General features: G+C 35.2%; 1 protein-coding gene across 2 annotated transcripts in view; it reads right to left on the bottom strand.

Annotated features, from left to right (window-relative positions):
- The window catches only part of ZPLD1 (zona pellucida like domain containing 1), a 60995-nt gene that overhangs the window by 14216 nt on the left and 32351 nt on the right, over positions 1-14428 (bottom strand). For both annotated transcript variants that reach the window (XM_030929385.1, XM_030929391.1), the window contains exons 3-7: positions 12536-12756; positions 9309-9490; positions 7874-7946; positions 2987-3084; positions 1447-1527 (exon numbers count right to left, since the gene is read on the bottom strand). In XM_030929385.1, coding sequence (XP_030785245.1) covers positions 1447-1527; positions 2987-3084; positions 7874-7946; positions 9309-9490; positions 12536-12756 — 655 coding nt within the window. The remainder of the gene's footprint in view (positions 1-1446; positions 1528-2986; positions 3085-7873; positions 7947-9308; positions 9491-12535; positions 12757-14428) is intronic.

The raw sequence follows: 14428 nt of genomic DNA, 5'->3' as shown, positions 1-14428 counted from the left end.
ACTGAAAAGATTCAGCACTAAGCTGCTTCTATATTCACACTAGAAGTCTGATGATCATATTCCAGATTATCAATATATGAGGATTATAGAAGTTTGGGAAAATAAGAGAAATGTCAAAAAAAATCCATAACCCTACCAAGCATAAATAACCACTGGGAACCTCTTGCTGTTTCTCCTTACAGTCTTTTCTGTTATATAAATGAAGTTCATTATATACACAATTATATATTACGATCCTTTTCCTTGATATTTTAATACCTTTAAATGTTAAAGAATCAACTATTTTCAAAGATAGAAATACCAATAAGACAAAAAGGGAGAAGGTAAGAGAAAGCCAACCATTTTTTTCCTATCTAAGACATAACTCTATAGGATTGTTATGCCTGTATGGACTCTCAACTTACTGGTTGTCCATCATTCACCTAGCCATTTCTTTATGGCTGAATATATAATTCGTTCCCATGTTTTACTATTGTAAATATCACTGATAGACCAGAACATCATAAATATTTTAAAATGTATTTCCCAATTTGTGAAGCTAGAATCAAAGAATATGAAACTTTTAAGGCTTTTGATACATACTGACATTTTTTCCCAAAAATGTTGCCCAAATTAACATTTCCAGAAATAGGATATGTAAGAGTAACAGTTTGACTGTACCCTCTGAACATCATCTTACCCTTGATTAGCCAATAAAGTGTATTCTTTTGGTTTCCCATTATATTACTTCCATCATGTGTCAATAAGCTGCAGTGAGCTAAGCCAACTGCATTTTACAAGCATGATTAGAAGACATTGCTTGACTCTCAAGTCTGTTCGGCTGTCAGATAAAAATGCTGAAAAGGAACTGGGATGATTGAATGGTTTTGTGATCGATGTCCTCTTTCCCCAAATGTATATTACATTCACTCTCTCACTGTCTATTGGGGAAGGAGGATGAAGTTATTGGCTCTAATAAAAAAAGGAGTGGTAGGTTATATTATAGTTTTATACTAAATACTGATAAATGAACAAAAGTATTTTGGGGTCTAAATTATCCAGACCATTACTTTAATTTTACTCTCCTTTTGACATATGAGACAGTCCAGCTGCAGATAAATAGTAACCTCTATTGCATTTCTTTTCCTGCGAATATTATGTCCTAACTATGCTTTTCCTAAGACAGTGAAATATTCCCATATCTCCTAAACATGAATAAAACATCTTTGGTGGACCTAACTTACTTACAACTCTGATTCAACAATAGCCTTATCAGCATTTTGTGTTGAAAACTTCTCTCAACTTTTATACTTTCAGCTTTTATAAGGACTCAAAGTTCAAAATATAAAACTTGAAATTCAAAAGCTATATTAGTGATTTCTAATTTATCTGACTTAGATTTTCCATTTCAGTTATCTACAACTGGGTCATTGGTATCAATACAATACTTAGACAGCTAAGTCTTACCTAAGGAAGAGATCATATCGAATGTCATCATTTGGGTTTCCTGATGGAGTTGTATAGCAATAATCCATTAAAACATTCCATCTGAAAGAATGTAAGCAAACATAATCTAGAGTCAGAATTTCCTTTTGGGTATTAGTTACTAATACAAGGGAAGTAAATATTGACAAAATTATTATCTCATGCAATATAATGGTTTATTACCTGTTATTTGCAGAGGTTTATTGTATATTAAAACTTTCTCTTATTCCATCCTGCTTATTTCACATGCATGCCTGCATCAAAACATCTCAAGTACTCCATAAATAGATACACCTGCTATGTACCCATACAAGTTTTTAAAAAGTATTAACTTTCTCCTAAACTCAAAGTGTTTAAAAATCTGCACCAAATTGTCAATTTCACATTAAGGTGGGTCAAGGTTAATGCCATAAATAATTGTGTACAAGACAACTGAATGCTCAAAGTCTGAGAAGTAAACTTTAAAATGAGCTACATAGATGCTTATATGTTCACTGTAAACAATAGCCTTTTATTTCTAGATATTACTGTCTCTAACAGATTCAGAGAATATTATAATAGCAAATACAGCAAAAGAGTTTAGAGCATAAATTGTATATCAGAATCAGTGGTTTGGCAATTGTGGAGTCCACAATAAACACTGTGTTAGGGAGAAGAAAGCCATGAGGCGCATACACATACACATCCTTCCTCCATAATGTTAGATTTTGCTCACACTTATACATTAGCCCACTCCAACTCTGATGTTATAAAAAAAAAATACTAATCCATGGGAAGTGAATGTCAATGGAATGGAAAAACTCCTGCATTATTAAAGGACAATTTTAAAGACTCATACAAGAATAGAAATATTCTTCAGGACAGGAAGAGGGAAGGTAAAGAAGAACGAAATTTCTAGAGTATACCAATCTCTTCAGGATGCAAAGTTTAAATATTAATACATGAGCAATCCAAAATAGGCCATTTTCACATTACTTTTTTTAATAAGGCAGGGTTAGAGCTTCAGCTTTTGAGTTCCATTTCAGTTTGATTGCTCTGAATTTTCTTAGGTATCATCTGAAATTTAAGAGTTTTTTATAGAGATGTTTCTGGAGATCATTTTATGTAATTTTGACACACTCTTATGCAGTGTCCTTTCATTTTTTAATAAATTCACATTGAAGAGTAACATACATATGGAAAAGCAAGCAAATCAAGTGTTCACAGAATTACTACATCTGGTTAACCATCTTTCCGATGAAGAAATACAACATTTCGGCATCCCAGATCTTCCCATGCCCCCTTCCAAGAACCACTCGCCTTCTTTGTGGGAAGACATGTTATTTTCCGATTAATGACACAACACGAGTGTAACCTCTTAAATTTTGTAATTTGTTATTTCTTTTTAGTAGCATGCCTAAATGGTGTGGCAATGATAATATTTTCAAACTGAGTTTAAAAATGAATGGGCCAACTTTATGACTCATGAGGGTTTGGGCAGTCAAAGTGTTTTGACCTAAAAAAGATAAGAGTTTGAAATTACCTGCCATCCAGATTAGTGGCTTGGACAGCTGCAAATACTTTGGTTTTCAAAGGTAGTCCTATACTGGGGATAATTAACTGCTGGTTGTAGGTTGAATCCTAATGACAAAACAATAAAAAATCTATTATTACCTCCCCAACAACAGCACACTTACTACTTAAAACAACAATGTTAGAGAGAAAAAAAAGAAAGTAAATCAACATAAATCTGCAGAATCAATCGAAAAAGGATTTACGTGACCCTCTGGTTTCTTGGCAGAACTGTTATTAAGCCATATCCATGTAACAAATTGATTCCATGCATAAATCTTTAGTTTCCATAGTTTACCATATATGGTGGCTAATGTTCAGTGTATCTCAATTATATTCAGTGGTCATTAGCTAATATTCAGTTTGGTTAATACTCAATGGTCAATACTTAGCTTACTTAAATTAATATGCCATTTATTTGATTATATTAGAGACTAATATTCAGTTTATTTAAATTACATCTGCTTCAATTTAAGCCCTTTACTATAGACACTGTAGGTCTTATACTTCTGATAATATTTTACTTACCCAAAATCACTTACCTGGCAACTTGAAATTTTTAAAATTTAATTGAAAATCAAAGTAAGACCATTTTAAAGTCACACAAGAACAGAAATTTTCTTCTAGGCACAATAGGAGAAAGTACAGGAGAACCACATTTCTAGAATATATCAACATCTTCAAGATGCAAACTTCAATAATATACGGAAAACCAAAATGAGACATTTACACATTACATTTTGTGTAGGGCAAGATTCAGTTATTGAGACAAACACAGACTCCAGGCTGCTAGAATACATGTCGTATGGTTCCTGCACAAATTCTGTAGAGGTCACTCATACATGGGTATCTCAGGACTTCATTTTTACTTTTCTACCCTTATTTTAGACCAATTCTAGAGAGCTTATTTGTATCATTCTCAAACCCACAGTAGATTAAAGCATCGGATTAGAAATTAAGAAGTGGCAGGTATAATCTGATAATGAAGAAAACCAGAAAAACTAGAGTGCAAAAAACAAACCAAAAAAAAAAACCCTCCAAATTTACGCAGTCATGTAATTTAACAGACAAACCAATTGTTTCCCTAAACTTAGTAATTCTGAAGACATTGCTGTTTGGCAGCAAAGAAAAGTTTTTAATGGTCATTATAAAATCTTAAAATCATTGGGAAAGAAAACATCCTGACCATACTCTCTTTAGAAGGCTTGGAAGAAAGCAACATATTTTGAATTTTATAATTTAAGACAGTAATAGTTTGGATGCTTCACTTTTGAGAAAAAAAATGTTAATACGGAACATTTTATTTCCAAATAAAGTCAAATAAATAAGAGATATACTTAAAAACTGATACTCTTCAGTCTTTTGTTTTCTGTATTTTGGTGATAAATGATCACAGCTCCTCTAACCATGTCTGGTGGGTAGTATTTTTATGTAATTATCTTTCAGGCTCCCTTTTCCAACTTCTCCAAGTAACCTACACTTCATGAACTATACAGCCCTTTCATCTTATATTTGAATCAATATTGTCCAGAAGAATGCTTACTTTCTTTACAACATTATATTGCTGAGTCATATGGCAAATGACATATGATCCAGCTGTGGTTTAATTATGAATCATCAATTTTTTCCTACTGAAATTGCTTCTAAGAGGTAATTTTCCGACTTTAATTTGTATGGTGACTTTTACTCATTAGTAATATATTGTCCCTAAAATCAATTATATCCATTTTAATTTTTCTCCAGCATTTAAAAAGTGTTCATAATTATAATAACTTTATGTAATATTTGTTGACTCTCCACTCTCTCAGAAGGATCTAACATTTAGGTAGAATTCCAATACACAAAAGCATCCTTACTTTCCATTCCACAATGAACAAAACTGACATATTTATATTGCACAAAATAATACCACAGTTCAATTAGTAATCTTCATTCATGAAAATCACATAGTTGATGTCATTGGTTTTTTAAATATAATTTCCCTTCAGTATACTTACTGAATCCCAAAACACATAAAAATAAACTATCGTGCTACATCGAACTGAGTACAACTTTTCTTCTCCAAACAACAAACAGAAAATGAAAGTAGTAGGGATGTAATATAAAATTTCATCATCCTCAAGGGTTAAAAATGAAAAATGAAAAACTTTCCTTGTGAAACAGGAATTAATGGCTTCGAAGATTATAATATTTTATTTGGAATGCTACAATAAAATTACATCTGGCTAGGTACATGTTAATTATTTCAAACAAATAATAAGGATGATTTTGGATCAACTAATGAAGTGTATCAAAATTTTTTCTAATGTAACTTACTAATTTTTAGATATCCTGTAACATGGCAAAATACCATGATGACACTGTGTTAAAAAAGTTTTTAGGTTGAGGCATTGAAACTCTTCTGTATTATACAGCAATGATGAGCAAATGCCACTTTATATTTACCAAAACCCACAGAAGGTACAAGAGGAAGAGTAACCTAAACATAAAATAAATGTCAATTATGAATTTTGGTTAATAATGTATCCATATTGGTTTATTAATTTTAACGAATGTATCACACTAACACAAGATGTAAATAATAGGAAAAAAATGTGTGCAAGGGGAGGGGGTATGTTTGGGAACTCTGTACTTTCTAATCAACTTTTCTGTCAAACTAAAACTGCTCTATAACTGATTTAAAATGAGAAGTATTTTGGCACCGTCTATTTCACTTGTAGTCTAATATAAAAAAATTGGTTACCATATAATTAAAATATTAAGGTTATCATCTAATTGTAGGCTTTTTAAGCATTATAACTTCAGAGATTCTTTGAAGGATTATACCTTGTTAGCAACAGAACTACAGTACCATCTCTAGTGATAAAAGAAAGATCTTAATAACAAAGCTTTCCTGAAATCCACACTTCTAGATTTTGATTTTCTGCTATTTCAGTGAGAGAATAGTTTAATTTCACAGAAAGTAATAGTATCATTAAATGTCATATGGATATATTTTTCACTTTCTTAGGATCAGGAATTCTCATCTTTGTCTCACTCGATTATAACAAATAATATTAAATCCAACTAGTAAAAAAAAAAAAAAAAATCCAACTAGTAATCTCAACTCTACCTCAGAGAGATTATGCATATAAATTATCAGACAAATTTTCCAGTTTAAACTTATATAAATATTGTTAACAATAGTAAATATCTAGCCTTATCAAAAATGAATATTGGCGGCCTGGGCGCGGTGGCTCAAGCCTGTAATCCCAGCACTTTGGGAGGCCGAGACGGGCGGATCACGAGGTCAGGAAATCGAGACCATCCTGGCGAACACGGTGAAACCCCGTCTCTACTAAAAAATACAAAAACCTAGCCGGGCGAGATGGCGGGTGCCTGTAGTCCCAGCTACTCGGGAGGCTGAGGCAGGAGAATGGCGCGAACCCGGGAGGCGGAGCTTGCAGTGAGCTGAGGTCCGGCCACTGCACTCCAGCCTGGGCGGCAGAGCGAGACTCCGTCTCAGAAAAAAAAAAAAAAAAAAAAAAAAAGAATATTGGCACACGTTTGCTGAGTATTGTAGAATCAAGTATCTTGGCGGCTTCTCTCTTTCTCTCTCTGTTTTTTTTTTTTTTTTTTTTTTTTTTGGAGACTGAGTCTTGCTCTGTCACCCAGGCTGGAGTGCAGTGACGCAATCTCGGCTCACTGTAAGCTCCGCCTTCCGGGTTCGCACCATTCTCCTGCCTCAGCCTCCCAAGTAGTCGGTACTACAGGCCCCCGCCACCAAGCCTGGCTAATTTTTTTGTATTTTTAGTAGAGACAGTGTTTCACCGTGTTAGCCAGGATGGTCTCGATACCCTGACCTTGTGATTCGCCCGTCTCGGCGTCCCATAGTGCTGGGATTACAGGCATGAGCCACCGCGCCCAGCTGACAGCTTCTCTTTGCAGAAGGAAGTTCAGAAACGACAGAAAGGCAATCTTGATTCTAACACATTTTAATTTGTTGTTTAGAACTCTGTGGTGTCAGACTACAAACTTATAAACATGATTTTTTTCAATGCCTTTGGAAAATGTCCTACTACAATATTTATAGCTCATTATATTCAAAGTATAAAGCACTGACTTTTAAATCAGTTGCATGAATTATAACTCGGTGCCATGATGACATGAATAATAATGCAAAAATCCGATTCATAATTTACAAAAATGTTGGTTGATAGATTGAAAAATTGATATTTAAATCAGGCATTTAAAATGTATGAATAAAAATTTTTAATCAACATGAAAATATCATTTAGGGGATTAATGTTAGAGTTATAAATAGAAATCCATGTATTTTTCACGTTTTGCTGCCACTGTCGATATTTACATGACAAAAATTTAGATAATGCTGTGTAGTCAATCCAAATTATTTCAGATGTGACAGAATTGTCATCAGCCAAAACCCATATCGAAAATATTAACACATTTATCACCAAGGATGCTGCCAAGGCAAACACCGTTTGTACTGTTAAAATCTTTGCATCACACATTAAAAAAAATTTCCTAAATCTTGAAACTAACTGTAGCTACTCACACACCCCTACCTAAATAAACAAATAAATACCTGTAAAGGTAGATAGACATTTGAAGTAATTATTTAAAATCACACTTATGATATAACATTTAAATCATTTATCAACTTTTAGAAAATTTAATGGAGATGTTATTAAACCTTTATCACTAAGACATATGAAAATGCTAGCAAAAATAGATAAATGTTACCAAGGCATAACAGGGTTAATGTGGCTTTCAGTAGATTTTTATGTAAAAGCCATTCACATAAATGACTCCTCACAACAGTGAAAGAGAAAATAACATCCTTCACCCATCAACTTACGTTATAAAGGAGCAGGTTCAAAGTGCTGACAAATGTGCCATTGTTCTCTCTCACAGAAATAGCAGCTGAGGACCTAAAACACATTTAGAAAAAGGAAAGCGCTCATGAGATTTTAAAGTAAAAGTGATACCTGGATGTTAGATTTAAAGCACTAAAACTCCCAATTAATTCTGACATACTGTTAATTATGCTTGAAGTTGCTATACTGTTTAAATCTCTGAACAGATAAAATAATGAAAAAGCAAGAGGGAACAAGTAAAGCCAAGCTATTCTTCATGATCATTTTATTTTTAAAGCAATCTTTTTTGTTTGTTTTGGCAGAAAAGGGCTTGAATCTGATGCAAATACACTTTCATCACTTCCATTACAAAAGAAGTTTCATGAGATCAGGGAATTTGTTTTACTTTGTTCATTGCTAGAACATTGGATGGTAAATAGGTAAGTGATACATTGGATAATCAATGAATTTCCATGGAATTGAAGCTCAGGAATGTGTTCAGTGTGGGGAGTAGGGGGCAGAGTGAGAGATGCATCCCTGTACACCCATATTCTTTTGACTCAAAGCCTTTCCTTTCTCATTCTCCACATCAAAGTCTTGCTTCTGTCCAAGGTACTTATCATCACTGTGCTATTAAAACCAGCTACGAATATTTTTTCACGGAAGTAGAATGTGACCTCCACATTTCCTCATAACTAAGATTAAGCAATAACTAAGACTTCATAATAGCAAATCCTAAAATTGGAGAAAGCGTTCGCTTAATCATCCCATTTTGTCAAAAATATTCAGCAAATCCAGGTGATTATATTGGAATATGTACATCGCCCTCTCCGGGAGTATGTGCTTTGGAGATAATGAATACATGAATATAAACAAAAAGCTACACCCTCAGTCCATATTTGGAGCTCCTTGACTATATGTCATGCCATGTTTCTGGGAGAATCATGAGCACCCACGCAGGTGACAGCTCAACAGAGGGATGGAGATCCCAGAATCTGGGGTACAAGAGCCCAGCAGTGAAAGCATATGGCCGAGACAGAAGCCAACCAAAATTCAGCAATGTAGTTACCAAATGTCATACACACTGGAGACACCACAGGGCCTTCAGGGCCATGAAACACCCAAGGCTCTTGGGCAAAGGGAGTGAAGAGAACCCAAGGCAGACAACTGGCTAGTTTGAGTCAGCTTAATTTGGGGGAAAAATGGTTTGGGTCTGTTATGGATCATAACAATTAGAGATAAGTAGATAGATGGATACATAGATAATGATAGATAAACAGATAGAGATAAATATATTAGACATAATATGCTTCCCATTACATTGTCTGAACTTAACTATTTTCAATAAATCCTGCTATCTTTCTAAGTCCCTGAAAGATATGAAACGACTGAAGCAAGAATGTCATATGAGAAAGCAAGAATAAAATGCAAACTTACGAAGCAAGCTGGGTATTATTAACCAGGTATTCCAATGGATAACTACAACTAAATTTGTAAAGAAGCCCAGGTAGATAGCTGATGATTGTTGGTGGGTCTGGAGTATCAATATATCCTGAAATATTTCCTATTTGCACTGAAGTTGCATTTCCATAAGCACTGACTCCAGGAATTGTGGATACCTGTTAGAATGTTAGAATAGTTTAATGATTAAATGGCTATATATATGTCTAGGCACTTCATATACAAAATAAAACATTAAGCAAGATCAACTATAAAATGAGAAGGTTTTGAAATTGCAAGTTTATAAGTGAGAAATGCGATTTATAAATGGCCTGTAAGTAAATGAAACTTTGTATTTACCAAAACACTTTACTCATACTTTATAAAAAGAAAGGAGATTATAGGTTCAGACGGTTACAACAAGTAATCTGAAAACACTCATGGATGAAGCCAAAATTCTCTGGCATGGCTGAAAAAAAAAAAAAAAAAAAAAAAAAACCCTGTTAATCTGAACCTTTTTCCCTGTTAGCTTCATATCTCCAGGCTCCAACTCTTGATAATAATGCTGTCACTCTCCCTACTTTCCCGTGATGTATCCTACTCCTCCCTAGGATCTCACCTTCCCTAGGAAATTCCCCTGACTCCTCATATGCAGTGTTTATCTCCATCATATTTGTAGGCAGAGCAAGAGCAGCCTGCTCGCTGGGCAGTTCCCTCAGCCATCATCGACACTCTTTGTGGGCAGGGACCATCTTGTCTACCTTTGCAAAGTCAGCATAGCACAGCGACCAGCATCTTGGGCCCCATAAAGGATTTTCAAATGAATGAAGGTTGTAAATTTTCTGAGGACTGATCTTCTCAGGGTCTTCCTGTTTAGTTCATAAGGATACTTATCTACTTCTAGGACACTAGTTTATAGGTGGGTTTTGGGGGTTCATGAAGTGTAAAAATGTTGTCCATGTGTATTTTCTTGGGTCTGCTTGGCCTTCGTTGAATTCTCCAGTCTTACTAAAATTTAAGATCCACCATTTTAGAAATAATCAATAATTTTTTGACCTTCATAATACCAGAGAGTTCTTCGACCTTGTCAAATACAAGAGGGCACTCAATAAATATTTTAGCAGATACTACTATATTACTAAGATCTGTGATAATTTTCAACAATAGAGTAAACTTTACACATGAACCTAACAGCACATGGGTAAAGCCATGGCAATTATCTAGTTAATTTATAAATGGGACAAGAATCTTTATGAATGAAAACATCATTATTCCAATCCAGAGACTTAGTAGCCTACTTAATTTTTTTCCCATGCAGGAATGATCTTAGAGCAGTTGCCAAAGCTGATAGCACCTAAGGCAAAAATGAAAGATAAGCAAATCTTCCCCTCCTCCCACTACTTGCTTGATTTGACAGCTAAACACACCAATTCTGTCTACGAAAATAAAAGACATACATACATATATATATATATAGCAATTTTTTTTTTTCTGAGACAAAATCTCACTCTGTCACCCAGGCTGGAGTGCAGTCATGCAATCTTGGCTCACTGCAACCTCCACCTCTTGAGTTCAAGTGATTCTCCTGCCTCAGCCTCCCAAGTAGCTGGGATTAGAGGTACACGCCACCAGGCCCAGCTAATTTTTGTATTTTTGGCAGAGGTAGGGTTTCACCATGTTGGCCAGGCTAGTCCCAAACTCCTGACCTCAGGCGATCTGCCCACTTCGGCCCCGCAAAGTGCTGGGATTACAAGCGTTAGCCACTGTGCCCAGCCTAGCAATTTTTATAGCAGACTTATTCAGCTTTTTAAAATGATAAACAGCACACACATTGCATACTTTTCCTGGCTTTTCTCCTGAATGGTTTTCTAGGCAGCAGGGCAAGGTGACACATTCAGACAAGAAAGGGAAGGAAAGGCTTCAGGGCATGGTGGGAGACCAGGAAATGCTGCTCATCTCCACATAGGCTCTTTCCTTCCACACAGAACAGGAACTTGTAATAATCAACCTGCATCACCCTCCCTTAGGCCCACTTCATAACTTCTCTGCACACAACTCAGAGAGTTGAATAAACGTTTTTAATAAAAATAGTCAACAATACTCAAGCTGCAGGCTTGGAAATGGTCATGGGCACAATATTCTAACTGCCCTCTGGGAAAAGATAAAGAAGAAGATTCAAAGAAATCTATTTTCTCTGTCTTCCATCTCCCACCAAGTCTTAGAAATCCTGGCCTTGGAATAATCAATCCTTTCTCCTTAATATAAAATAATAACCTGTGAAGAGTAAAAGTCAATATCTCCTTCCCTGGGCTAAGTGATCATGTTTATTGTGCTTCCTTTTTTATATTTGCAAATTTACCAATAAGATTATATTTAAATATGCAAAATAAAAAATAGTACTAAGTGAATTTCAGTGTAACTATTTAACTCATACTCCTGTCAAATCACAATATATTCACTTCTATTAATTTTAATTCACTAGAGAGTCAATTCCTTATTCAACTCTATTTTTGGTGTTCAATGCATTAATAAACAAATGAATGCTACAAAACAGTATTTCTAATTCAGGGTGGAAATGTTTGAAGAGATGTTTCAATTTTCACAATGACTACAGAGAGTGTGCTACTGGGATTTCATGGTAAGACTGGATATGATAAACATTTTGAAATTCAAAGGACAGTCCCACACACTTAAGAATATTATACCAGCAATACTGACAGCCCCTTTTTACAAAGTACTCGTGTCGATCATTCAATGGTAAGCATGAAAGAAGATTACAAGCTTCCCATTCTGTCTTTCATCTTTCTTTCCAAATGAGGTCACTGAAACAACAGGCCAAGTGGTTCACTGCCAGACTCACTGGAACAAACATTGTTTGAATGGTCAGACACTTCCTTCTAAAGTCTGAGGAATATGGCTAATGCTAAACTGTAGAGACAGATCCATCAGTGTCACTCACACAAAATAATGCTGCTTAGAGGGGCACAGCTGACCTCAGGCCCTTTGACTGCCCCACTGCTATAAACATAACCATTATTGGAAGATAGAATTGTGTATTTGGGAGTGCAGGCCTCAAACAGGCAAAGGAAAGTGATTTGTTCAATTTTATTGTTTGTTTGTTTGTTTTTCTTAAGAGGTAGATTGGGCTTCTTATCCTTTCATGAAATGGGGAGATTTTTTATTTATGACCCCAGACCTAGCACAAAATGTCACACTAATCTTACCACCAAGTTGTTTCCACAGCCCTCCAAGGTGCTGAGGTTGATGATAAAAATGACCACTGCTGGAAAGGTGTTGTTATTGATGAACCCTCTGCAGTGGGAGTCCCCATGCCTTCCATTCAGTGCCAGATCTGTTTCCGAATAACCCGAGAAAAGTACCGTGCAAAAATTAATCTTCATCGTAATGGCCTGTACCCCACAATAGACACTGATGTCTCTTTCAGCTGAAATAAAAATATATAAAAAACAAACATAAGTCAGAAAAGCAGAAAGAATCATAAATAACATTAACATCCCACTGATATATTTATTCATCTCCTTTGTCTGTGTAACTCATTTTTATATTTGATACACCATAATCCAATGTGCCAGCTATTAAGTAGACAAGAAAAACAGCCTTTTATTTAGTTATTTAAGGAGAGATCTTTGAGTGTAGAGATTACAATTCACCTCTGTTTCCTTGTGCTTGGTGTCCAGTGGATGTATATTAAGTGTTGATCAAGTATTGCCAAATGACCAGAGAATTGAGTGGAAACAAATCAGGTTACTGAGGAAATTCAGAACGAGAGCAACTGGATTATTCAGATGACCTGTCAAGAGTAGTGAAAATCACTACAAATGATGCATTTTCTCAAGTATAAGGAGAAAACAGTTGAAATCCACCCTAAACCCAATTGTCAAGCACTTTGGTATTTGGTAACCCATCTTATGGGTTGTATAAATAAAAGCCATCCATCAGAATTCAATTTTATTTTGCCTAAATTAAATCACACTAGAGAGAAAGGGAATGAAAAATAGTGTTGATATTATGCACAAAAATGCACAGCTCACTATAAGAAAATTTTGCCAATGACTACGCATGCCTCAGTTAAAAAAAAAAAAAAATGACCTAAACATGGAAATGTAAAACACAATTTGCATGGTTCTCCACGACTCCATGGGTTATCTGTGATGGGATCTAGCCTCTGTCTATAGAAGTGAGCACACACACATGGTCTTCATATCTCTATTTAGTTATTTTTCTACTTGTAATGTAGAAAATGTACAAAGGAAATGGGGAGAGTGGCTGCTAGGTAATTCCCTAGAGGCAGATTATTTTACATTCATCAAGTTCTAATAACTGCTATGGGTTGGATTATGTCCCCCCAAAAAAAGATATGCTGCAGCCCTAACCCTCAGTACCTTAGGCTTTATTTGGGAAAAGGTTGTTGCAGATTAAATTAGGTAAGATGAGGTAATACTGGGGTAATTACTGAACCCGTAATTCAATATGACTGGTGTCCTTATAAAATAAACATCCAGTGAAGAGACAGACACACAGGGAGAGACCATGTGAAGGTACAGGATTGGAATGATGCATCTACAACCCGAGGCACACCCAAGGTTGCTGGCAAACCACTGGAAGCTAGGAAGAGACAAGAAAGGATTCTTCCCAGACTTTCAGAGGGAGCATGGCCCTGTCTGGATTTTGAACTTCTGGCATCCAGAACTGTAAGGCAATAAATTGCTATCTTTTAAATCACCCAGGACACAAGTTTCCGTTGTCTCAAATCACATTGTTTGTGGTACTTTGTTACAGCAGCCCTAGAAAACTAAGAGAGTGACTTTACCATTTTTTTAATCACCCTGTTATACCAATTAGATAAAGCACCTGAAACAAGTAACAAGCTTTCAACATGTAGAAACAAACAAAAACTGATTCTGCTTTTCAATGGGGAAATGACCTTGATTGTTCAAAAGAGGAAAACCAAACAAAATAACACATATTTTTGGTGAATCATGGTATGTTCACCTAAGTATGTAAATTTCATTCAAGGTTTTTAGCATAGAATTAATTTGCTTAAATAATTCAGTCCTAATCTAACAGTAGAAATGTTCAATAGCATTATCTTTTTA

The sequence above is a fragment of the Rhinopithecus roxellana genome, chromosome 1, assembly GCF_007565055.1.
Source record: "Rhinopithecus roxellana isolate Shanxi Qingling chromosome 1, ASM756505v1, whole genome shotgun sequence".
Taxonomy (NCBI): Eukaryota; Metazoa; Chordata; class Mammalia; order Primates; family Cercopithecidae; genus Rhinopithecus; species Rhinopithecus roxellana.
This window is presented reverse-complemented; position numbering and strand designations above follow the sequence as displayed.